Genomic DNA, 25,699 nt, shown 5'->3' with positions numbered 1-25,699 from the left:
GATGATATTAGTAATATTTATTTATTCATAAAATGTATATACCGCATAGCCTGTCAAACAATAAAAGTGGTTTACAATACTTCACATACAAAATAAAAGCAAATAAAACCAATGCAATACATAACATAAAAACAAAATTCTAAAAACAAAAACCATACAATTAGTCTGCTACAGACAGCTCCCCACCTACCATGCACCCCACGATCCCTGACTTATCAGACTTTATTGCTATTACTGCACAACCTTAGGAAATAGATGTGACTTAACCAGTTTTCGGAACCGTAAAAAATTACATTCATCCCTAATTGCCGCAGGTAAATCATTCCAGAGTTATGGGGGCAAGAGCAGTAAAAGCCTGCTTTGAACCTCTGCTACTTCTAAACTTACATCCATGTTGACAGCTCTAACTGTACAGACAGCGGTGACCGAATAGGCCACTTAGAATTATGCCAAGCCAGTTTGGAAGATAAAACACCGTGGCCCCTTTCATGCGTAACTACGAAAAATCGACACAATATGTTCGTAGAAGCACCTAAATTCCTCATTGATGTAGGCTTTTGAGAAATGCAATATAAAATATCGCATCATTGTCATGTAGGATAATATAAAACGAAAATGACCGGGGATGTCAGATACTGATGCCCATCATGCATGCAAGGCAGAGCAAGGTAAGGAGACACACATTTCTTATTTGTCATAAAATGCAGCTACAGTCTAATCTGGCTTAGCCCGGATTAGATTGGATTAGATTGCTTTTCCAGCTGCCCGGAAACGTTTGGAGGAGATCAAGGGAATTGTGGTGTTTAGTGTTTGCAAAAAAGGGTCCTCTCCTGGGGGAGAAATTATCTTAACCCTGGAATGCCTCACACGAAGAGGAAAGCCAGAGTAAAAGAGTTTTCCTCTACTCCAATTTCAACTTTAAATCAGCCATGGATTGAGGACTGTTTCGCAAAAACTCTACCAATTATGCTGGGAAGAGAGGTCGCAGGAGGAGCAGGTCAGGAGCAGGAACCCAATCTCCAGACCTATGAAACATCTTTAAGCCCTGGCGCCACCAGCAACACCAGAGCCACCGTCCGCCATGAGAGAGTTAGAGGTTCTGCATGAAGTTACTAGAGTAAGTTCCTGCTTGTTGACGTCCAGAGAGGAGTAGAGGGAATACCCAACTCCTCGGTGAACCCAGAACTTCAGGGTTCCAGGAGCCGAGTTGGCGCGGCTGTTAAATATCATGGCGAATCTGGGATGGCTCCAGCGGAGGCAGGAAAGGGGGATCAACAAGCAAGAGTTATTAGCGATATTTCATTAATAAATCCTCAGAAATTTACGTTAGAGGAGATCTGGACCGTGTTAATAATTATGCAAAAATCTATAAATAACTTGACCTCCACAGTTCAAGAAGCTTTGAATAAAAATGAAATTCTGCAAAATAAAATGGAAAATATAGATAAAGCAGTTAATGTGACTGAAGGGAAAATTGAAAATATTAAAAAGGTTCATGCCAATTTAATAAAATCTGAAAAAAAACCCAATATGGATAGGATGGAAATGTTTGAAAATCAACTTAAAAGATCAAATCTTAGAATATTAAATTTTCCCAAGACAAAGTTAATAACATCAAATGATTTGTTTAAAAGTTATTTAGTTAATATATTGAAATATTCAGAAACTGCATTACCTGCAGTATCTAAAATATATTACCTTTCACAATCTGATAACCTTGAAGGAAATCAAAATCAGGGTGCTCAATTGGATTTAAATTTGAATCTTTCAGAGCTGTTAGAGAAATCATTTGAAATGACCATTGAAACAAGTAATGACCATTGAAACAAGTAAATCATAACATACTATTAAATAGGCTTGAAGAAATAGGACTACAAAACAAAACAATTGAATGGTTCAGGTCCTACCTAAACAATAGATTTTTTCAGGTACAGATAAAAAACACTATATCAGACAAAATCGAGCTAAAAACCGGAGTCCCCCAGGGATCAGCACTCTCGGCAACTCTATTTAATATTTACATGCTGCCCCATGCCACCTCTTGGCAGGTCTAGGTATCATACATTGCATATATGCGGACGACATCCAGCTAATTTTACCAATAGACGAAACAATTGAAAAAATGTTGAACCTAGCAATGTTGTACCTAGATATAATTAAACAACTGCTGTGCCAAATGGAACTAGTAATTAATATTGAAAAAACAGAATTCATACACCTTGAACGAAAAAAAACTGAATTAATCCACAATCCCATCAAAATTAGAAACGATCAGATAGTGGAACTAACCGAAAAAACTCGAAACCTAGGAATAATAATTGACAGTGAAATCAACCTCAAACAACACATATCATTGAAAGTCAGAGAGGGGTACGCGAAACTAATAGTCCTTAGAAGGCTAAAACCACTACTAACCCTAGCACACTTTCGAATTGTTCTTCAAGCACTTATTTTCACTAGCACAGACTATTGTAACACACTCTTCCTTGGATTACCACAGTCAACACTAAGACCACTCCAAATCTTACAGAACTCTGCAGCCAGAGTTCTGACTGGAAAAGGCAGAAGGGACCACATCACTCAAACTCTTGCGGAATTACACTGGCACCCAATCAAACAAAGAGCACAATTTAAAACACTTTGCACAGTCCACAAGCTAATCAATGAAGAAAATACAGATTGGTTAAACACTGCATTAAGACTACATATTCCCCAAAGGAATCTCAGATCAGCAAATAAAGCCTTACTAACCATACCCTCTGTAAAGACAGTTAAACTGACACAAGTAAGGGAAAGAGCACTGTCATTAGCCGGCCCTATATTATGGAACTCAATGCCACCCGAAATAAGACTAATAAGAGACCATAAACTCTTCAAAAAAAGCCTAAAAACATGGCTTTTCCAAAAAGCATTTCATAATGAGAATTTGGAATAGGTAGTACTAAGAAACTAGAAAAGGACTTATACACACAGGCAAAAGTCACTAGATAACATATATGCATTCCTTACCTTTATTTTTATCACACTTAAGTTTTAAGATAAAGAATTACAGTATATCGCATATATGGATAGCCTATTAAGGGAACTTCAATACACACTACATATAGCTTATAATATTTTGAATCATGTATCTGAACAACTTTGGCACCCACTGTTTAAAGTAAAATCTATTTCAAATTTATTTATGTGCCTATTTGTAAACCGTTGTGATGGTATATCACTTAACGACGGTATAGAAAAGTTTTTAAATAAATAAATAAAATAAATACTCTTATAGTACAATTTCCTTTCTTAACGGAAAGAGGTTCTGTTCTCAGAATGTTTTTTCGATACGAGGATTCGAATTTTCTTGATAAGCATATCAGGATATTTCCTGATATTGCTAGAAATACGCAACTCAGAAGGAAAAAATGTATCTCAATGCGAGGAGAGGTAATAGAATGGGGGGGGGGGGGGGGCCAAGTTTTTTTTGCGTTTCCCATGTCGATGTTTGATTATACACCAGGATTCAAAATAATTGTTTAATCAACCTGAGCAATTGCGCTCTTATCTTGATTCTCATTCCTAGGACCCCCCACTGAGCTGGTTAATAAATGTTTTCGGTAGAGTGGAAACATTATAATGGAAGTATGATAGACGTTTCTTTATAACTGCTCCATTTACGTCTTGATTAGCCTGGCCTCCAAATGCTTCCAGGTTCCTATAATGTAGTGACCAATACTTACAGAAAGAGATATTTGTTTAAATAATTTTGTCTAAATTGCATACTTTGTGATTTTTCATTTCTTTCTGTTATATTGTATTCTTTAAAATATATTAAACTTAATAAAAATAAAATAAAAATAAAATGCAGCTACAGAGTGGAAGCTTTACTTTTCCGGTTAAAGGTAATTTCTGGAGCAGTTTGATTATTTTATAACAGTGCCGTGACTAAAACCGGGATCGAGTAATTTCGGATCCATCAGGCACCCTTGTTCGGCTGGTTCCCGTGTAATGCTTTGGAGGCAGGCCTGGGCAGATATATATATATATATATATATTTATTTTTTTTACGCTGAAAATTCAGCAGAGGGGTTTTCCTGCTCCTGCTCCCCCGAGTCGCCGCCGGCTCCATCGAGATGTGAGAAAGGCGACGTCACGCGGCGAAATTTCTCCTAAGAACGGGAGCGATGCCGACGACGATTTTTCTGCTCCGCTCCAGCCCTGAAGCAGCGGCACGCGTGGCGCTGGCCAACGTCGACAAAGCCGCCGTCCCTTCATCGCGGCCGCCATTATTTCAAAGGGAATTACCTGACGCGTAATTTCATGCAGTAAGATGTTCCTTAAGAAGAATGGTCTTACTGAGATAAGTGGTTTGTTGGTTTTTTTTCTTAAATAATTAAAGCAAATATAACGGATACCTGGGGAAAAAAAATGTGGAATAAAGTGTGGTGGATTGGGAGGATTTTTCTGACCAGCGACTGAATATTTGAACGCTGCAATTGCCTCACAGCTCATGCATGCTCTGACATCTTTTCCTTTTTTATTTGTAGAAACTCAGTTATTTTGTGTTTGATATTTTGTCTTGTTTGGATTCCTTGAGCAACACATTTCCACCTTCCTTTTTTTTTTTTGGTGGTTGGAATTATTCACAGCGATGCGGAGTCTGTCATTTCTAGGACCGGGGTGGGGGGGTGGGTGTCAGGGCATGCGGAACCTGTCTCGTCTTTGATTGAGGTGGGGAGGGGGGGTGTGGGGACTCAAGGGATGGGCACGGGGGGGGGGGGGGGGGTGTGTGGCGTAGAACCCATGGCCTCTAGGACAGGATGGCTCGGCACTGGGGCACGGATTGAGTGCCTGTCACCTCTAGGACCGGAGGGAGGCTCAGGGAATGAGCGCAGGGACATAGACTGTCACCTCTAGGAACGAATGGCTCAGGGGTACAGAACTTGTCACGTCCAGGGTCGAGGGGGCTCAGGGGATGGGGGAAGGGACATATGGGGAGGGGGGCCCGTTGCCTCTAGGGACGTGCAGCTCTGGGGAAGTGGGATTCAGCGGGGGTTTCAGGCACGATTCTCTTACTTGTCACAAGTCACTTTTACCGGAGGCTCAGCGAATGATGCCTTTGTGAACACCTTATTGTAATGGATGGGGAAAACACCCCCCAGAATAACGTGCCCCTCCTTATAAAATCCACCATCCCCTTGGAGCTGCAGGTGACATCCTGGCGGTGCCATCCAGGCGAGGGGAAGAAAGGCCAGCAGGCAGAGGAAGAGGAGGAGGAGCAGGCGAGGAGCGTGCGGCCACATGAGTCTCGAGAAGGCCTGAGAAGACAGAAACTGTTACCTGACCACCGGGAGGAACTGACGTACGGCAAACATACAAGCGAGGGTACCAGCTGCTACCACAAGAGCATTCAAACGGAGAAGAAAAAGATGAAATCGTGGATCTTTCACTGTAGGTCAGTTACAGATGTGTCACAGGGAGATACAGTGACTTCCTACACACACACAAACACACACACACGCACACACACACACACAACCCTCCCACCTCCCAGGTCTCTAATGCTCGGGGTACCTTACCCGGCAACGCAGCGGGTCCTGGCTATGACTGCGGATGTAGGGAGGGTCTTGCTGTGAAGCTGGATCTATGGAGGGTCCTTTCTGTGGCTGCGATTGTGGCTGTGTGGAGGATCCCGTCTGTGGCTGAAGGCTGCTTCCCAGATATTTATATATATTTATATATATATAGAGAGAGAGAGAGAGAGAGAGAGAGAGGGATCTAACTCCCTTTTCTATTCACCTGTGGGATCTCCATCGTTAGGGGATTCAAGGAGGCTTGTAATTAATTATCCTCTTGCAAGATGTGGAAGTGTGTGTGAGTTCTGAGGAGGTAGCGCTGGGGGGGGGGGGCAGGTCCTCTCTTATTGTCACGATCCCCCCTCCCTCACAGGTGCACTGGAATTTAACCCTTTACTAGCTCCTTCAGTGAGAGAGGAAGGAGCGGTCCCACTTCCCCACCCCTGCCGGCGCTCTCGCTCGGCGTTTCTATCGCTCCCGTTCACGCCTCAGAGCGCGGTACGCCTGCAGGAGCCGGGCTACGAATCTCTCCCTCTGTGCCTTGCCCTTGCTTTCTCCCTGTCTCTCTCTCTCTCTCGCTGCCTGTCTCTGTCTTTTTCTGCATGTCTCTTCTTCCCTCTCTCTTTTCCTCTGGCTCCCCCCCTCCTCCCTCACACTTTTGTTGTGGAGGTGCGCAGCTGGAGACTCCAAGGATTACACTCACTTTCTCCACCCTGAGGAGTCTCTGCTTGATGGTTTGCAAGATCCCAGGGAAGAGGGGACAGAAAACAATTCTGAACAATTATAACTTGTTAGATCTGTTCCCATCCAGCCCCTCAGTCCCCAGCTGCTGTTGATATGCACACGTACTGTGTCCCTCATGGCAGGACTCAGTAGGAGCTGAACCGGCTCTGGGCTGAAACCCACAACTCTGTAAAATAAGGCCTTGGAAGTCAGTCTCTGAGGTCAGTTACTGGCCCCTGGGCAGACCTCCGCCATCTTTTGCAGCTCGTCGCATCACTTGGCCTAGTCCTGTCCCTGTGGAAGCCTGGTGATGGGGCTTCAGGACTTTGTCCTTAGCTTCCATAGTCTCTCCATTCACCTCCCCAATCCCCTTTTTGGAGCTCTGAACTGCCACTATCTAGTGGGAAGATGTTGCGCTAATCATTGCTTTTAAAGACAAGAGTAAAAAACAAACAAACAAAAACTGGCCTAAATCTTCTATGCAGCGGCGTGGACTTCTAACTCTTTGATGTGTGCACACACAGTGTGGACGTATACACAAAATCTGTAGGATATAGTGTAACCCCTCTTCCACATCTCAACGGGGCAAAGGGGTAGGTCTGGGAGCTGTGGGGGCCATCGTACTCCACATGGGGCTCCTGGGCGTTCCTCCAAGAGGGGGGACCACTTGCTTCAAGACCCTTACAGCCTAGAGTTTCTGGAATAAAGACACACTCACTACAGTCTGAGTTGTTCCAAAATTGAAAGGTTTTATTGAAGCTCTTGATGAGTGATGATCAACTGAGATAAACTAGAGTTCCTGTGTGTTACATCCAGATAATAATCCAAACAGTCACTTATACAGTTGATCTGCAAGCCAGGGCTTTCTCTGACTCCAAACGCCCTATCAGGATATGCCCAGGAATTATTAAGCTTAGAGACACTCCACTTTTCATACCTGATTCAGCCTGATGACCCTCTCCTTCTCCGCTGAGCACACAGGGTACAGTCCCTGTGCCAGGATTTAGATCCTTCCAATTCCTGCGTCTCCCCACCGAGATGTTTCCTCCAGTTCACCATGGTGGAAGTTCCCACTACCACTATCCTGGTTGCAGGAGATCCAGGGGCTCCGACCGTGAGACCCAGAGAGAGTCGGAAAGAAAACAGAAACTTCTGGACTTCTTGGCCAGACCAAACCCTGCAGGTGCCTTCCACTGGGGCCTCCTCTGACTTCACTTTTCCGTGTCTCTAGAGACCACATGCCTCCCTAGTGAGGGGCAGCTTCAGATCCCTTTACTTTGGGACCAGTTTTTTTGGTGTGCAGGACGTGCTCGACTTAAGGCAACTTTGAGTTGCTGCGTTACAGAGTTACAAGATTTCTAAATGGACGGCCATTATCCAACCTATGTCATTTTCTTCAATTTTTTAAACACCTGGACAGCTCCCAACAGATACATGTTAGAGTGCTGATAACCGTGAGACCTGGTGGGGTGACGTCAGTAGGAAGAGTATCAGAGAGCTTCCTCTTCTCAAAACGGTTATCAGCACAGTGTCTGGTGGGCACGCCTTGGCACGTTCCTCTCATTAAAACGTGTCTGTGCTTTCAACGCCATCATGGCAGACGTAAACTCTGGTGCCAGGTGAACAGGGAGAGTGGGAGGAAGGTGTGGAGCACCCGGGGAAGGCCCTATTTTTAACCCAGCTAAAAGTATGGGTGCTATGGAAACTCACACATGCTTTCAGCTAAAGGGATGAGGGCAAATTTCAGACAGGTCAGTTTAGTCGGGCAAATTGCTGTTTACCGAGTCAAGAGGTTTTGAAAGTTGTCCTTAAGCTTCATAAAGCTCGTGACCAAGCTCTTTCGCAGTCGCATAGCTGGTTCGGTTGGAAAAAGACCTGAGGTCTATCAAGCTCAGTCTTCTTCTAATTGCAGAACTGGGTATTCCTACATGATTATTTAAGAGAAGGTTCAAAGAAAAGGTACAAGGCATCTGGAAAAGCTGCCCAGTCCTAGGAAATTGTTTGAAAGTTCCTTGCAATATCAGGCTGGCCAGCTAATAGTGTCCTAACTACTAAAATCAAGTGAATATCTTAAGGCATCAAATCTACGCTCAATGTTATCATGTAATTTTGGTCTAGTCCTTGGTCTTCTATCATCTCACAACAAGCTCAGTTATGACAATAAAAAACAGGGTTTGGAATGAATTGTGACTCCTTTGCAGGAGGATAAAATCCAGAATGCATCAGCATGAAGGTTAGAAAACCAAAACTGGATTACCATCAACAAGGCAATGTGGAGTTAGGTGGGTAACATTGAATTCAAATCATGGAGAAACACATACTGAATTGAGTCCTTAGCAGTTTAGGCACTTGGAGCCAATCTATAGTCTTTGGAAAGCTAAAGCTGTACTTGTTCCACCTAACTGTGTAAGTCATAACACAATTTTACTAGATGACTTGGCAGAAAGAAAGAATATGAATTTATATAGATATTTAGCATCGAGTTGAACCATAAGATAGCTAATGGCTAAGGGCTGTTCCTCGTCCCATCAGAAACTCCCTAGTGTTCATTTCAGGCCTCACTAGGATGATGTAACATTTGGGGAAGAAGATACAGGACAGCAAAGCAAAACTGGAAGATAAGATAGCAAAGATCTCCATGGCAACCATGTACTTGCCGTGGGTGCTGAGGTAGGCCGGGATAAAGGACAGCCACACACTGAGGAATGCCAGCATACTGAAGGTGATAAATTTAGCCTCGTTGAAGCTGTCAGGAAGTTTTCTGGCTAGGAAGGCTACTATGAAACTGATAGTGGCTAAAAGCCCAAGATAGCCCAGCATGCACCAGAAAGCAATAGAAGATCCTTCATTACATTCAATTATTGTCTTTCCAGGTTGAGTGTGGGTGTTAAACTCTGAGAAAGGAGGGGAGAAAAGTAACCAAGAGACACACATAAGAACCTGAAAAAGGGTGCAAGCACTGATGACTACATAGGACAGTTGAGGCCCTACCCATCTCCTAAAGGCACTGTTGGGTTTGGTGGCATTGAAAGCAATGACCACCGTGATGGTTTTGGCCAACACACAGGAGATGCAAAGAGAAAAACTGATGCCAAAGGCAGCTTGTCTGAGGAGGCATTTCTCTGGGCTGGGGTAACCAATGAAAGCCAGTGAGCAGAGGAAACAGAGAGAGAGCGCCAGCAGCAAGAGGTAGCTAAGGCTGCGATTGTTGGCTTTGACAACTGGCGTGTTTCTGTAATGGCTGAAGAGTCCCAGAGAAGCAACAGGAATCAGAGAGAAGGTAATGCTGGTTGCTGCCATAGTGGCCCCCAAGGGCTCTTCATAGGTTAGGAATTCTATGGTCCTTGGGACACATTGATCTTGCTTGGCATTGGGCCAGTGATCCCATGAGCATCTGGAACATTCTGCAGAGTCTGAAAGATGAAATGAACAAGATCTTTACTAAATCCTTTAGTTACAGTATATGTCTTTAAGTAATCTTTTGGCTGGTCAGCACTGCTTCTCATCCACTTACCGGTCTTGTTGGAGACCTCTCCTGGAGAACATGGGACACAATGGAAGCAACAGATGGGTTCTCCTTCTCTAGCTGCTTTCCTATAGCCTGAGAGACAGCTGGGACTGCATACTGAGAGAGGAATCTGGGTAGGAAACAACCAAATATTGAAGATCAGATTCTTGTAAAATTCTTGTAGAATTAGAATGCAGGCATGAGAGTAAAATATATTCAGTCTGGTGTTTGTTGTCTGTACAACAAATATAACTGGAGTTATTTCTACTGTGACTGCTGCACACAGTTCCGGAGTGGCCCATAATTAAATGAATGACTCAAGCCCAGCACAGTAAGCAGTTCCTGGTCAATGGTTTGGCATGAGCCTGGTGGTGTGCACTGAGATCTCGTCTAGCTTGAAGAAAAGCCAATGTCACACAATCTTTGATGCACTATGCAGTTTTAGCAGTTTTGTCCTGTTACTTTAGGTTTCCAGCTCATTTGCGATCACCCTCTGCCGGACTACGGCACCCCAAGCCTTCGTTTTTGACTACCCAGGGCGTTTCTTCCCATCTTTAGCCCTCTCTGCCCTCCCTTCTAGGCCCAGCTAATGCAGAAAGAGCTGCCTTGGGCTCCCCCAGCTCCAGCTGCCCTAGGGAGCAGGAACCAGGCCCCCAAGAATTAAACCTAGATCTCCCACAGGGCAATGTGCAGATTGACAATCCTTAGGCTGACCCAAGGAGGCTCCTCTTGTTACTTAAAGAGGTCTCCACTGCACAGGTCTGTGTGTTTAGTTATTCTGGATAAAAGGGAAAAAATAGTTGATTAGTTAGGAGATTTTTGGTGCTAAAAATGTATCAGGGTCTGCCTCTCCCGCCAGCTTTCTATTGTGACCCTTCTGATGTGCACAGGGCATTTGATGTTGATGTGACAGTAGTTGCCCTGTAGAAGGTCCATTAGAACTTGTGAGACAGCCACCGCTTGTCACCTTGGGGTACAATTTCAAAGACTTCGTCACCTGTCAAGTGGGTAAAAATAGAGTTAACCGGCATAAAGTCAGCCATGTACGGGTAAGTGGATGTTCAGCCACCCAAAAGTGCACACATACTCTCCTTACTCAGACAAACTTGTTAGCATGCAAAAGGAGGGCATTTTGTGGGCGTGTATTAGATGTATTCATGTATCTTACATTTGCAAATGGTACAGAGCATAGATGGAATGCCACTGATGTACCTAAGTTTATAGCCTGCAGTGTACTTGGCCTAAATATAAGGATGTACCTTTCTCCACATGATTTTTAGATTCCATGAATGCAGACACAGAACCTTGAACGTGAAAATTGCCTTGCTCTATACCGGCTTACCAGAATGCACCTGCACGTAGTGTTGGGAACATCAACTTCTAAAAGCGTTTAAGGGAGGGAAGGTTCTTATGTATGTTTGTGTGTATTGAACAGTTATGTACAGTTATGTAAAATAAGATAATGTTAAAATGTTTGCTCTCATTCTCTGTTTTGCACTTACTGCTTGTGATTGGATAAGAGGGTTGAGCTGATGTCATAAGACACACCTTGTTTCTCTCTCTTGCCCTGTTTGCTGCTTTCAGGTTGCACCTTCCGATCTTCCCTGCAACCGTGCTGCAGTTTCAAAAGTGAGTAGACGTTCTTGTTTTTCATGGATGTTTTGTTTGTCAAATAAATACTAAACTGGTTTTTTTTGGAACTTATTATTAAGTGGTGTGTGTCAGGATATGTCTCTCCCACCAACTTTCTTTTGTGACCCTTCTGTTGCTGGACTACTTACTTTGAACACAAAAAAGTTGAACCACAGCCTCCAAAATTGGGTTGTGGGCACAGATACACAGTGGGTAGCCTTTTTTTTGGACTGCAACAGGTCTTGAACACAGAACATGTTTTAGCCATGTCAGAAAGTTCCATAAGATTAAAATTTATTTGTGAACATGGCTCGAGCAAAAGTGAAAAATCTTATGATGTTAGAAGATGGAAAATATCCTGCATGGCCAACCAAGATGCAAGCCCTTGTCAGCAGAATGGACATTATGGTTGCACTTGAAAAAAAATTGCCTGGCTGAGAGAGAAGCCAGTGGGAAAGGCATGAAGTCAAGCTTAAAGCAGAAATCATCTTGGATGTAAGTGATGACATCTTAAAGCTAATTGCAGATCTGCCTACAGGGAAAGAGATGTGGCAAACAAGGAGAAATTTGCACAGGTGTGTATGGTTTCCGCATCTATAATTTTCTAAAGATTGTTAAGCACAAAACTAACAGAAAGGGGGAACCTAACTACATATATGTCAATGCAAAAGACTGTTAAAAATAATGATGCTAATTTTCCAGATGGGCTCATAAAGGAATTTATACTCCACCTATTACCTGAGAACTATGAAAGCACTATGGGATTTCTTAGAGTACAACCTAAGATGTCTCTGAAACAGTCAGTAGCCCATCTGGAAACATACAATCAGCTACAAGAACAGAAAAGGTCAGAAAAAAATCGCAATGTCTTTAAAGCAGAAGCAAGAGGTGTGATTTATCTGTGTAAGAAGAAAGGGCATGAAAATGGCATTGCAAACTAAAGAAAGACAATATTAGAACAGCTTCTACTAAGAGGAAATCAAAACCCTTTGATAAAGGGAAGGGGAGGGGAAACCTCCAAACTGCAGTAAAGCAGGAACACAGATCAAAAAGAAAATGTCAGTAATGATGTTAGCAGACAAATGTTTATTGAAGATAGCAAACAACCCAAATCAAGATAACAAAAACAGATACTATCTGGATTCTTTGCATCATACCAATATCTGTGCAATGAAAGCGCAATCATTTGTTTAGACAAATCCTATAAAGCAGAGATTTGTCTTGCAGATGGCAGGTGTGTTGGAGCAAAGGAAAAAGGAAAAATCCAGATAAATTGCTTGATTGATAGGGGGAAGTTAGAACTATTGCGTTTATACATACTTATTGGACTCCTGAACTGGATGGGAATAAACTAAGTGTTTGATACATAGGGGTAGATTTTCAAAGGGTTATGCACGTAAGATACTATGGGCCTCCCCTAGGGCTTGGCGCGCACAAGGTGCATAAGTGTGCACCCCCTTGCGGCCCCCTTGTGCACCGGGTAGCACACACAAATGTACCCCGCGCGGCAAAATTTAAAATCGGCCCCATAATGGGAAAAAGATTGTGAGATCCATCTCAAGAATAATGAATATATAGTGAGGTAAGATTTTGCTAAAAGCAATGAAAACAAATGCAAACTTACTTGAACTGTTGAGCATGTAGACAGGTACAATATAATTAAGGCTTGTTTACATGGAAACAGAGGGATAAATTTATGACACAGATACTCTGAGCATGTTAATTATGAATACCTAAACAAGATCAGGAGAGAGAAACTTGCAGATGGCCTTGACCTTTGCAAACTGCAAAAATAAAAGCATGCCCTGTAAATGCTATGGAAAAAAAAAAAAAAAAAGAGCAGCTCATTTCCTGTGCTGCAAACTAGTAAACAAACATTGGATCTGGTTTCTGTGAACAACAAAAAAAGCTTATTGGGTATGTGTCGTGTTTGTAGGAACAACTTAAGAAAAAAAATCAATGAAAAGACAAGATGATTTTTAATAATGATAGGCATATGAACAATTTTTTTTAGTTCTTTAGTAAATTATTGTTAACAAAATAAATCTTTTTTTGAATAATAAGTAACATCAACATAATTGGAAGGAGGTTGGCGGTTAATGATTACAAACATGTGGTATAGTTCATTACCGAGTAGTAATTGACTAGATGTGAAACCAACAGCCTCTTTCACAATAATTTTTAAATAACTTTCCAACAAGCTTTTTCACATTAAATACATTTTTTAAATATGAAAATCACTATTAAAAAATATAAATATATGACAAGAAAAAGGGCAAAATATTTTTTTTTGGACATTCAAGCAGAGGCATGCACGGCTGCCAGTGATAATGACCTACAAGAAGAATATGCAGAGGATAATGATGTTTCTTCTCAAACAGAGAACTTGACGGACAGAAGGAGATGCAGCATCTATAGCACCTGAGGCAAAGTAACAGAGATCTAAAAAAATCAAATATCCACCATAAACATGTGCCGCACAATTCAATAAAACGATGCGCTGTCTGACCCGACTTCATGGAATAAACATTCAGAATATGCCTCCTGTTGAAGCAGAAAAATAGAGAAATGCAGCAAAAGAAGAAATACAGGCTGTTCATAAAATAAGGCATGGACACTGTGTAAATTGCCAAGAAGCAGGCAAGCTGTAGGATGCCACTGGATTTTTTTTAAATCTAAGAATGCTGCAGAGGGAAATATGCCAAGACATGAGGCAAGATTGTTAGCTAAAGGCTACTCACAAAAAAATATGGCGTTGACTTTCATAAAATGCTTGTGCCAATTGTGAAGCACACAACCAGAAGAATCCTGCTTAGTGTGGCATCAAGCAAAAATTTGCAAGTAGATTATTTTGACATAAAGTTTGTTTTTTGTATAGTGATCTTAAAGATAAAGTTATATGTATCAGCCATCGGGATTTGAAGAACCATGCAGAGAGAATGGTGTGCAGACCACAAATCCATATATGGCCTAAAGCAAGCAAGTCAAGGCATGGGCTGACAAGCTTAGCGAGATGCTGAGAAGCATGGGATGCAAGAAAGGAGAAGCTGATCCATGTCTTTAATCCAGACACAGAAATGAAAGATGGATGTACATTTTATTTATGTAGATGACTTGATTTTATGCTATGTTTAAACAAAGAAATGGAATTAAACTACTAGGAAATATAAGTTACTAACTAGTGTTTGAGATACAAAAGGATAAAGATGGACATTACCTATTGAACCAAAGACAAAAGATTAAAAATCTTATAGATTTTCTGGGTCAGTCTGAAGCCAACGAAACTATCACTCCCATGGAAACCGGCTACCAAAATTTAAAAAAACCTTATCAGTAATAATCATTACAGGACAGCAATTGGGAAACTCCTCTATATAGTAACAGTATCCAGTCCTGACATAGCCAATTGCTATGTCTACTTAGCAGAAGAGTGACTAATCCAACTCAGGAGGACTGGACAGCCATAAAAAGACTGGGAAGGTACCTGAAAGGAACATAAAACTGAAGTTACCAGCCACTGAGAGCTCAGACTTGACTGGGTATATCGATGCAGATTGGGGAGGAGACAGGCCGAATAGAAAATCAACAACAGGATATGTTTCTTTTACAAAGATGTAGCTATCATGTGGTCAAGCAAGAAGCAGATAGTTGTGGCTTTGTCTTCAGCAGAGGCAGAGTGCTATGCTGCAGAGCAAGCTTTCAGAGAATTTGCATGGCTGTACAAGTGATTCTCAGTCTTTGGGATCGATCAACCAACCCCAATACAACTTTCTGAAGACGGCCAAGGGTGTATCAAAGTGGAGAACACAAAACCAATTAAGCCAAACATGGAAACACGAGGACATAAAAGTATATTACGTGAGAGGCATGTTTGAAAAGGGACTGGTTAAGCTGAAATACTGCACCGCAGAGAGCATGGTGGCAGGCATACTAACTAAGCCTTTGCCCAGGGTTTGTTTCTTGGTGCTGCATGACGAATTGGGACTAGAGTAATAATGGCCAGCAAATGTGCAAAGTTGCTGAGAAGAGGAAAGTTGGGAACATCAACTCCTAAATGTGTAAAGGGGAGGAAAGGTTCTTAGGTTGTTTTGTGTATTAAACTATATAAAATAAGATCATGTTAAAATGTTTTCCCTCTTTCTCTGTTTAGCACTTCCTACATTTGATTGGCCAAGGGGGATGAGCTGATGTCATAAGACACACCTTAGCTCTCTCTCTCTCTGTTGCTGCTTTCAAGTTGCACCTTCTGATCTGCCCTGCGACTGTGCTGCAGCTTCTAAAGCAAGTAGGCTTTCTTGCTTTGCGTGGTTGTTTTGTGTCTTAAATAAATACTAAACTGTTTTTAGGAACTTATTATTAAGTGGCTTGTGCATTCTTTCTGCTGGACTATTTACTTTGAACCCAAAGATTGAAACACAGCCTCCAACACGTAGCCTTTCAGTTAAGAGCCTTACTGTCAATGTGTCTGATGTTGCGTTAAATGAATGCTTTGTACAGATGTTTTGTTTTACATAAGACTTTAAAGTGCTCCCAACCTGCTTATTTCCCAAAGCCCATTGGATGCTGCTGAAATTGACAATGAGGCTGTGCCTTGCAGGGGTACTGGAGTCGTAGCTGCCAACCTTCACATGCCTGATGGAACCATCAGCGCTCCACTGCCAGTTTACAACATCGTACTGGGCTGGCGGATTGCCACTCTCATCGAAAAACACCTCAGCACCAGCTCTGTTGCGAAAATGTACATTCTTTACATAATAGAGAAGCTGGAGGAAGAAAGAAAACCAGGATTCAAATATTTACTATGATGCTTGCCAGCTGTGTGTGAAAACAGTGTGTGTAATGCAGCCTGTATATGCATACAGGTTGGGTGATCCTTCAACTCGATCTTGAGTAGCTTTCCAGCCTTGGAAGTTGTTTAGGGTACCATCTGCTGAGAACTGGTGACCACCATTGTATCTGCTGTATACATGGGTAGTGGGAGGGGAGAAAATGTACGGAAAATTAAGCACTTAACCATGCATATGATGAACAGATGCCAACATCAAAACTGGATCTTACTTGCCAAGGTTGAAACCCACCAACATCTGCGCAAGTGTCCCATAGGAAGGGTCCTCTCCTCCTCTGTTGGCAGGAACTCAGACCATGTAAAGCATGTGCAATGGCATTAACTGCACTGTAGACATTATAGGTGACCCTTAGGTTGGTGACATCTGTGTAGATGTTCTGGAGGCTTTCCAGATTCTCAGCCCCAGTGCACAGTTTGGTTCTGTTATCATGGGAACCCAAGAGGGCTTTCTGCCTTGGCCATTTGCAGTCAAAGGTCTGTTCCCAGAATTCCCTGAGAAAACTATCCTCTGGCATTTTTGTAGGGTGAGTGCTGATGAGGAACTCTTTAAAGCCTGACATTTCTTCATGGTGGATTGCAAATCCAATGGTACCCCAGAGGATTCCCGCGTACTTCTGCTGTGAAAGGAGAGCAGATGTAGACCAAGCCTCGCTGGCTATCCAGATCTTCCCCATCACATTTTGCTTCACAACCTCATCCATTATGGGGACCAGATCAGAATCACTGGAGAAGACAACAATGGCTTTTGCCAGCGACTTTTTGATCACCTGGACGATATGGACTGCATTCTTGTTGGGTAGGCTACTGAGAATGTTCTCAGAGAAAGCAATGCAAGCCCCAGCCTTGATAATCTCCTGCTGTAAAATCTGCACCCCTTGTTGACCGTAATCATTATCTTGAGCCAGCAATCCTAGCCAGGTCCAACCAAAATGCATCACTAACTGGGCCAGTCCTCTTGACTGGAAGTCGTCGCTGGGAACGGTCCGGAAGAAGGACGGAAACTGGATCCGGTCACTCAGGAAGGGGCTTGTAGAGAAATAACTGATCTGTTAAATAACAATCCCCACCCCCCCAAAAAATTATTTATTAGAAATACTCAGAGAGTAACAGGGAATATTCTATTTCCTGAGCCCCCCTTTGAAAATGGATTCTATAGACCTTCGCAGAGAGCCATGCCAGAATGGCAATGTTATCTGGGCAAAATCTGACAAGAAAATCATTGTAAGCTCATGGCTAAATGATAATGGAATTCCCATTGAATTATCAACAAAGAAAAGGGGAGAGAGGAGTCAGTGCTCAAATTAATATTGACTTAAACGCATGGTAACAATTTAAAGGAAGGGGGAAGAGAGTTAGTGGTTAGATGATGTGTAGCAGAAAAAAACACAGTACAGGGGTGACTTGTATAACATCAGAATGTCAGTAACCATACATACCAATGCCATCTCCACTGGTTATACTATAATTTATTTGGCTCCTGATCAGGTGTATGACTTTGTAATATCAGATTCTCTTTGTATGGAAGGAGGGGAGGGTGAGAGGACAGGAATGCTTGGAAATAAATGAGGATGAGGGCTCCTCCTGCATCCAAATTGGTGAGAGATTCTCAGGGTCAGGGTATAAACTCCTCTGGATTATAGCCCGAGCTATAGGCTAGGATTATAGGCCAGCCGTGATCAGCGGGCCCTCACCTGGGGGTACTTGTAGAGACCAAGCAGCTGGGCCATGAGGATGGATCGCGTCGAGCCTGAGTCCCCGATGAGGCCAGCGAGCTGAGCTGCCCCTCGGCAGCTGAAGTTCGGGACGGGCGTCTCCCGTCCCGTCAGGGTCCATAGGGTCCCCTGCAGAGCCAGCTGCAGGGTCACACAGGAGTCGTAGACCAGGAACCCCAGGGTGATGTTGGGTAGAAGGTCTGGATCCCTATTGACCTCCTCAACGGCGAACACCAGTGCCTGCATCCGCTGGTAGTTCTGCAGACTGAACCTGGGGAAAAGGCAAAGCTAAGTATCTCATGGACCTGCAGAGATTACGTTTGGGCAACGGGGGAAGAAGCAGTTCCCTGCAGTTTCCAGCTGCAATCGCTGATGTGAGGAGGGAGGGATTGGGAAGAGGATATTGGATGGGTAGGATGGATATGAAGGGGAGAGAGGTCATGTGAGCAAGGAGAAAGATTCAACTGGGATTCAGAGTGAGAGACTGGAGGAGTGAGGAGTAGGTGGTGCATATTCCAATTGATATCCTCATTTTCTCTTTCCCTTGCCTGTTTCTGTAGCTCCTGGTCATTCTGTAGCATCTATTACCTCAAACACTGGCAATCCATATAAATTAATGCAAATCCCCCCCCCCCCCTTATTCAAGTGAAGAAAATGCAGGGGCAATAGTCAGAAATAGCAGGAATTACTGAAGAAAGAGTGAGGAGGGGCAGAAGGGAAAAAGGAAGGAGCAATGTCCAGAGAGTTTAGGAACTACTGAGGAGCGAGAGGGGCAGGAGGGGAAAAGCAGGGGCAATAGCCCGGCACAGGAACTGATGAAGAGAGATGAGGTAATGGTCTAATTGAGAAATAGAAACAATTGGCCTATAAACTCAATTAAACTTCTCTAAATTAATATCTTAGGTAACATATTTCAATCTTTCCATCAAGCAGTGGAATTGAAAGCTGACAGGATTCAGGCAGAGAAAAAGCAAGGGCACTAATAAATAGAGACATACAGTAAGTGCAGGGGAGCGGGAGGGGAAAAGCAGGGGTGACAGCCAGAGATACATGAACTGCTGAGGCTGGAGAGGCAGAAGGAAGGGAAAGTAAAAGCCAGGGCTATAAACAGACACAGTAATTGCTGAGAAGAGAGAGGGGAAGAGCAGGGGGGAAATAAACAGAGATACAGTGGCTTTTAAGGAGAGAGAGAGAGAGAGGAGCAGGTAGAGGAAACAGCCAGAGAGACAGGAGCAGTGAAGGATAGAGAGGGTCTGGCAGGAGCTAAAACAGGGCAAATTACCCATTCATAAGCAAGGCAAGGTCTACAATTATTGAAGGCTTACGCTTGGCAGGCAATCGGTGAGGGCTTTGCCTTGAAAGAGGTCTCGGGGTACACTCTGTAGACGTGGAGAGGAAAGGTGCCCCCGATCAGGATGTTCCCGGCTCTGGAGAGTCCGGTCACCTGGGGTCCCTGAAGCTGGCATGCGGGCCCCATCCTCCCGGACACGGACCCTGGCAAGAGGCAGGACACCAGCAGACACAGCAGCCCCTTCTGCCAGAAGTGAACGTGAACGCTCCTGTTGCAGTACAGGTGCCACATCCTTTGGAGAAGCAGCCTGTCTTTCAGCCAGGCTTGCGGGGCGCCTGGAGACCCCCTGCATCCGTCTGAGGGAAGAAAGAGAAGAGATTCCAACAGAAGACAAGCCAAGGACAGAATGAAATACAGAAGAAACATCAGAGGTTGCAGACAGGATGCCGTCTCTTTGCTGTGCCACCGCTGTTGTTAATTTATAAGGCACCCAGCGCATGGACAGACATGCTGAGGATCAACGAGGCACTTTCCGAGGGCTGAAGCTCCCTTTTGACCTCAAACCCCTTACCCCTCTGAGCACCTCACTCTTTCACACTGATGGAGGAGGTCAATGCCCCTTTTATAGGGCTGCCCTGTGCAGAAGATTCAACCTCCCTCCCCCAAATCCCCTCAAGGCAGCTGTTTAGCAAAAAGATTCATTGCATCATAGATAGATACATCAATTGTGTAGAGACTTGATGTCCCCAAACAGTTAGTACAGATGAGGAGAATATAAATAAAGGCCACTGTGTGCTGTATTTTCTCACCTCAAGAACTTCTTGTGCTTTGTAAGTTTCAAGCCACTGCTTCTAAGATAAGGAGACTAGAAGTGTGCATAGAAAACAATGTTTGATTCATGTTGTTATGTCATTTCAGTTTTATGTTTTTTCTTTGTTTTTTGGGTTTTTTTTTAATGTATGCCATTCGTTTCATTTTCACGCCCGCACAGGTTTTATATCACACTTACATATCCACAATGTCCATATTTTTAACAAGTTTTATGAATAGCTACAGGGATGACCGTGGAGGTCATCCCTGTAGCAGTCCTCCCAGAGGAAGCTGTAGAGACTAAAACAGTAACTGAATTCAAAAAAAGCATGGAATATATACAGAGGATCCCTGGTGGCAAGACGATGGGAACAAAGCAATGGGGTAACCTGCACAGAATGGTGCATACAGTTCACAACAACCTTGCATTTCCAAGAAGGCACTGGGGCATGGAGCAGTAGTAACCATTCTGAATAGCAGTGGTAAACTGAACTAGGCCTCCAGGAAGGCTGGGAGACTTGTATAGAGGGACCATGGATAAATCCAAACTTTAAAGAGCATAGAGAAGAGGAGGCCTATCAGCAGAGATTTCCATGCTTTTTTTGAATTCAGTTACTGTTTTAGTCTCTACAGCTTCCTCTGGGAGGACATTCCAGATATCCACCACCGTTTCTGTGAAAGCATATTTTCTGACATTGCTTTTGAGCCTGCTCCCAAGGAGCTTCATACCATGACCCCTAGTTCTTTAATTTATTATCCATTTTATAAAGGTTTGCTTCTTGTGCAATAATACCTTTCAGATATTTAAACATCTGTATCATGTGCCTCCCATCTAAGGTGTACATATTTAGGTCCTAAATCTCCTTTGGGTGCAGACCCCCACACCATTTTGGTACGCTTTCTCTGAATGACCTCAAGCTTATCTCTATCCTTTCTGAATTATGGACTCCAGAACTGAACGCAGTATTCTAGAACAGGCCTCACCAATGATCTTTACAGAGAAATTATCACCTCCTTTTTTCTTTTGGTTATATCTCTCCATGGCCACCACCTTATTATAAGGTTTCACTCCTTGGGATCATCATAGACTATTAGCCCAAGGTGTCTCTCCTGGTTCATGCACATCAGGCTGTCACCTCTCATCAGATACTGCTTCCTTGGATTTCTGTTCTCTAAATGCATGATTGCACTTTTATGTATTGATTCTTAACTGCCAAGCCATTGACCACTCCTAAACATTTCTTAGATCACTACTCCCTCAGTGATATCCACTCTGTTGCAGATATTCGAGGCATCCACAAAGAAGCAAATTTTTCCTTTTAACCTCTTTGTAGTATTGTTCACAATGATGTTGAACAGAACTATTGCCTTTCTCTCCTCTGAGTGCATTCCATTTACTATTACTCTATTAATCCAGTCTGCCACCTGAGAACCTACTCCCAGGCTGCTCCATTTATTAACGAGCCTCCAGTGCACGACAGTATGAAAAGCTTTGCTGAAATCCAAATAAACCACATCCAGCATGTGCCCTTGATCTAATTCTCTAATCACCCAATTGAGTAAATCAATCAGATTTATTTGACACAATATCCCTTTAGAAACCCCCCTCCCCACACACACTGCCTTGGATCTTGCAACAGCTGGACTGTAGATACTTCTGATGTGTGCTTGAACACAAAACCAACATGGAGAAAGGAAAATATGACCCAGAGCCCTCGGTTTTCTTAGCCTGCCTGGGCTGAATGAACTCTAAGTGACTTATTGAGAATGACTTGCAGGTTTTTCAGGACATCTGGACAGGCTGGCTCCAAGATGTTGCTTATTCTTAAGGTCATACAAAGAAGAAACCAAGGAGCTTCAGGCACTGTTCTCAGGAGTTTCTATAAACAGCCACAGATGTGTTAATTACCTTGACCAGTAAGATTTTAACAGAACAAAGGACTATCTCGAGAGTCATGGTAAATGGGCCCCACCTAATGAGCCACACCTCCTGGGAAAACTAATCAGGGCCGTTCAGAGATAGTCACATCATGCGGTTGACATGACAACCTATGTAAATGATTCTTTGGGCAAGTCACGCAACTCTCCAGAATCTTCTACCCTTGTTCAATATTGAATGTTATCTATAAAAGAAGGATCACTTTCTGTATACGATGAGATGCTGGTGGACAGTTTGTCAGAAGCATGGCATCAGCATCTCCCAAGAATACTTAGATTTTTATTGAAAACATAATTTTTTATTGAACAATATAAGTGTTCTTGTCTCCCTGGCCATAAGCATCATAAAAAATGGCGTAGCGCTTAACACTTCACTATCCTTTGCTACAGTAGAGTTTCCATTAAATTTCCCATTAAGGTCAGGCTAACCAGCCTGTAGTTTTCAACTTCTATCAAGAGGGGGCCACATCTGTCCTTCTCCAATTCCATGGAATTGATCCTTCAGTGGACCCACCAAAACTTCTCTGAGCCTCCTTTATTTATTTATTTATTTAGACTTTTTTTTAATACCATTGTTCCATATCAAGATCACAACAGTTTACAAAAATAGCATTCATAATTTTAAAACAAAATGAGTACATATTGAGTGAAATGCACCAATATAAATTAATCTGCTTACTAAACATATAGCGAATGATACAGGAAAATAATATAACAGCTAGTATATCATAGTAATCAGTAATCATAGTAATCATAGTAATCAGTAATCAGTTTTTACTGCTTTTCTGTGCACTTCCCTGGCGCCGGCAAAAATTAATGCCTACCTTTGGGTAGGCACTAATTTCTTACAGTAAAATGTGCTGCTTGGCCGCACATTTTACTTACTGTATCGCGTGGGAATGACTATTAGGGCCATCAACATGCATTTGCATGTTGCGGGCGCTATTAGTCTCGGGGGGGGGGGGGGGGGGGGGGGGGTTTAGACGTGCGTTTTCGACGTGCTATTACCCCTTACTGAATAAGGGGTAAAGCTAGCGCATCGAAAACGCGCATCCAAATGTGGGTTAACAGTGCGCTCCACTGGAGCGCACTGTACTGTATTGGCCTGTAAGTAAACTTGATTAATAGCTGTTAATGGACTTCTCCTCCAAGAACTTATCCAAACCTTTTTTGAACCCAGCTACACTAACTGCACTAACCACATCCTCTGGCAACAAATTCCAGAGCTTTATTGTGCATTGAGTGAAAAATAATTTTCTCCAATTAGTCTTAAATGTGCTAGTGCTAACTTCATGGAATACCCCTTAGTCCTTCTATTATTCGAAAGTGTAAATAACCGATTCACATTGACTCGTTCAAGACCTCTCATGATCTTAAAGACCTCTATCATATCCCCCCTCAGCCGTCTCTTCTCCAAGCTGAACAGCCCTAACTTCTTCAGCCACCCCCTTTATCATTTTGGTTGCCCTTCTCTGTACCTTCTCCATCACAACTATATCTTTTTTGAGATACGGCGACCAGAATTGCACACAGTATTCAAGGTGCAGTCTCACCATGGAGCGATATAGAGGCATTATGACATTTTCTGTTTTATTAACCATTCCCTTCCTAATAATTCCTAACATTCTGTTTGCTTTTTTGACTGCTGCAGCACATTGAGCCGACAATTTTAAAGTATTATCCACTATGATTCCTAGATCTTTTTCCTGGGTGGAAGCTCCTAATATGGAACCTAACATTGTGTAACTATAGCAAGGGTTATTTTTCCCTATATGCAACACCTTGCACTTGTTCACATTAAGTTTCATCTGCCATTTGGATGCCCAATCTTCCAGCCTTGCAAGGTCCTCCTGTAATGTATCACAATCCACTTGAATAATCAAATGATTTGGAAAATCGAATGTAAAACTGTATGTCATCAGCATACAAAAAGAAGGAAATCCCTAAACCCACCAGTAATTTACACAGGGGAAGCAAGTTGAATAAAGTTGCTGATAGGGATGAACCTTGAAGGACACCTGTATCTATATGGAAAGTTTCAGATGTGTGGTTGCCCAGTTTAACTTGAAATGACCTATTAGTTAGAAACGAAGAGAACCATCTGAGTTACCTCCCATCAATTCCAATGTTGATCAACTGATGATATAATATGGTGTGATCCACTGTATCAAAGGCCGCCATTATCAATTAGCACAAGAAAATAAGATTCACCAGAATCAAATCCTCATAAAACACCGTCGATTAAGGAGAGGAGTAAAGTCTCAGCTGAATGATGTTTCCTAAATCCAAGAATATCTTGATCTTCTAAATGATTCACTAGTTGGCAAAAATTAGGTCTAAGATATGCCCTGCTTTATGGGTAGCTTTCGCAATAAATTGAGAACACCCTAAGGCATTCATTGTCTCCAAGAACATTCCATAGGCTACTATTCTAGGTTTCTTATCTACATGAAGATTAAAGTCTCCTACAATTAAAGTAGATTCTGGTGACAGGTTGACCTTAGTAAATAATTAAATCAGTAGTGAACAATCTTTTTGTAGTATACCGGGTGGACAGTAGATTTTAGAATTGCCACCTCGTAGGAAGGACTAATTTCTATTTTGTAGGGTACTAACTTAAATTCTTTTTTTTACTAATTATTAACAAACCCTCTACCTTTCCACATAGGTCTGTGAAAATGAATTACATCATTATTAGAATGAGAAATGTGATTTATCAGAACACTATCACTGGCATTGAGCCAGGTTTCAGTGATGCAAAAAATAGTAGGATTTAAGTCCTCTAGTAGGTCATTAATCAGAGGGATCCCAGGATGCATCCCATCTAGCCCCATGGATTTGTCCACTTTCAGTTTTTCTAGTGCCATTAAAACACACTTCTCTGTAAATGGTAGGTATCTTCTCCTCCTCTACATGACCATTAGTGGTCCTTCTCCAATCCCTTCTTCGGTAACTATTGAACAGAAATATATGTTTAGCATTTCAATTTTTTCCTTTTTCCCTTCCATTCTTTATTTCCTCATCTCCTCTCAGTTTTACAATTCCACCTCTCATCTTTTTCCTTTCACTGATGTACCTGACAAAAATGTTGTTGCCTTGCTTTTCTTCTTTAGCAACGTTTTACTCCATTCGTGCTTTTGCCGACCTGACGTCTCTCCCCGCGTCTTGCAGCTTAAGTACATATCCTTGTGTTCTTCTTTTTTGAGATCCTTTGTACTTTTTAAATGATAATCTTTTTGATTTTTGCAGCCGGTGAGAGGTCAGAAGTACTGGCAGCAGAGCCAGGAAATGGGCACCACTGTCCAGGGCCAGGAACCAGGCAAAGGAATCCAGACGTTAGGCAATCCAAGAGCCAAAAACCAGGTGTGTGAGCTGTTGCACCAAAAAAAAGACCTGTCTGTTCTTCAGCCCTTACAGCCTGCTCCTCATTAGGGCTCAACCCTCTCTTACTCCAGTAAGTTCAAGTTCAGTAAATGTCAGCTCAAGTCCCAGGGGTTCCTGACAGGTTCGTTTCTGGAATTTTGAAATTGACTCTGGTTCAATTGCTAACTTTCCAAATATTATCCCTTCTCCTATCCAGCAAGATGCAGTAACACATAGAGAAATCGATGTAGATCAGCAGTCATCCAAACCTTTCCATCTATAGAGACCTTCAGAAAGCTTGCACTCATCGCATGA

At 42.7% G+C, this 25,699-nt stretch overlaps 2 protein-coding genes across 2 annotated transcripts in view; both read right to left on the bottom strand.

The window, feature by feature from the left end:
• The window catches only part of LOC115077462 (extracellular calcium-sensing receptor-like), a 14,066-nt gene extending 12,836 nt beyond the window's left edge, over positions 1-1,230 (bottom strand). Inside the window, exon 1 of the mRNA XM_029579754.1 lies at positions 1,163-1,230. Within this exon, the coding sequence (XP_029435614.1) occupies positions 1,163-1,230 (68 nt within the window). The remainder of the gene's footprint in view (positions 1-1,162) is intronic.
• Positions 1,231-8,783: 7,553 nt separating this feature from the next.
• Positions 8,784-19,459, bottom strand: LOC115077461 (extracellular calcium-sensing receptor-like). Its single transcript, XM_029579753.1, has 6 exons — positions 19,308-19,459; positions 17,962-18,253; positions 16,483-17,316; positions 15,960-16,187; positions 9,799-9,922; positions 8,784-9,697 (listed from the first exon to the last, which is right to left on the bottom strand). The coding sequence occupies exons 1-6, from the start codon at positions 19,457-19,459 to the stop codon at positions 8,784-8,786; spliced, it is 2,544 nt and encodes an 847-aa protein (XP_029435613.1).
• Between the last annotated feature and the right edge of the window lie 6,240 nt (positions 19,460-25,699).

The sequence above is a fragment of the Rhinatrema bivittatum genome, chromosome 16 (genome assembly GCF_901001135.1).
Source record: "Rhinatrema bivittatum chromosome 16, aRhiBiv1.1, whole genome shotgun sequence".
NCBI classification, from domain to species: domain Eukaryota; kingdom Metazoa; phylum Chordata; class Amphibia; order Gymnophiona; family Rhinatrematidae; genus Rhinatrema; species Rhinatrema bivittatum.
This window is presented reverse-complemented; position numbering and strand designations above follow the sequence as displayed.

Bases quoted from the DNA above. Each gene is read 5' to 3' on its own strand.
- LOC115077461 (XM_029579753.1), bottom strand. From the start codon at position 19,459: ATGGGGCCCGCATGCCAGCTTCAGGGACCCCAGGTGACCGGACTCTCC. The intron at 17,317-17,961 runs GTGAGGGCCCGC...GTTATTTAACAG, and splicing joins GTCTCTACAAGTACCCCCAG to ATCAGTTATTTCTCTACAAG. The intron at 16,188-16,482 runs GTAAGATCCAGT...TTCTTCCTCCAG, and splicing joins GTGGGTTTCAACCTTGGCAA to CTTCTCTATTATGTAAAGAA.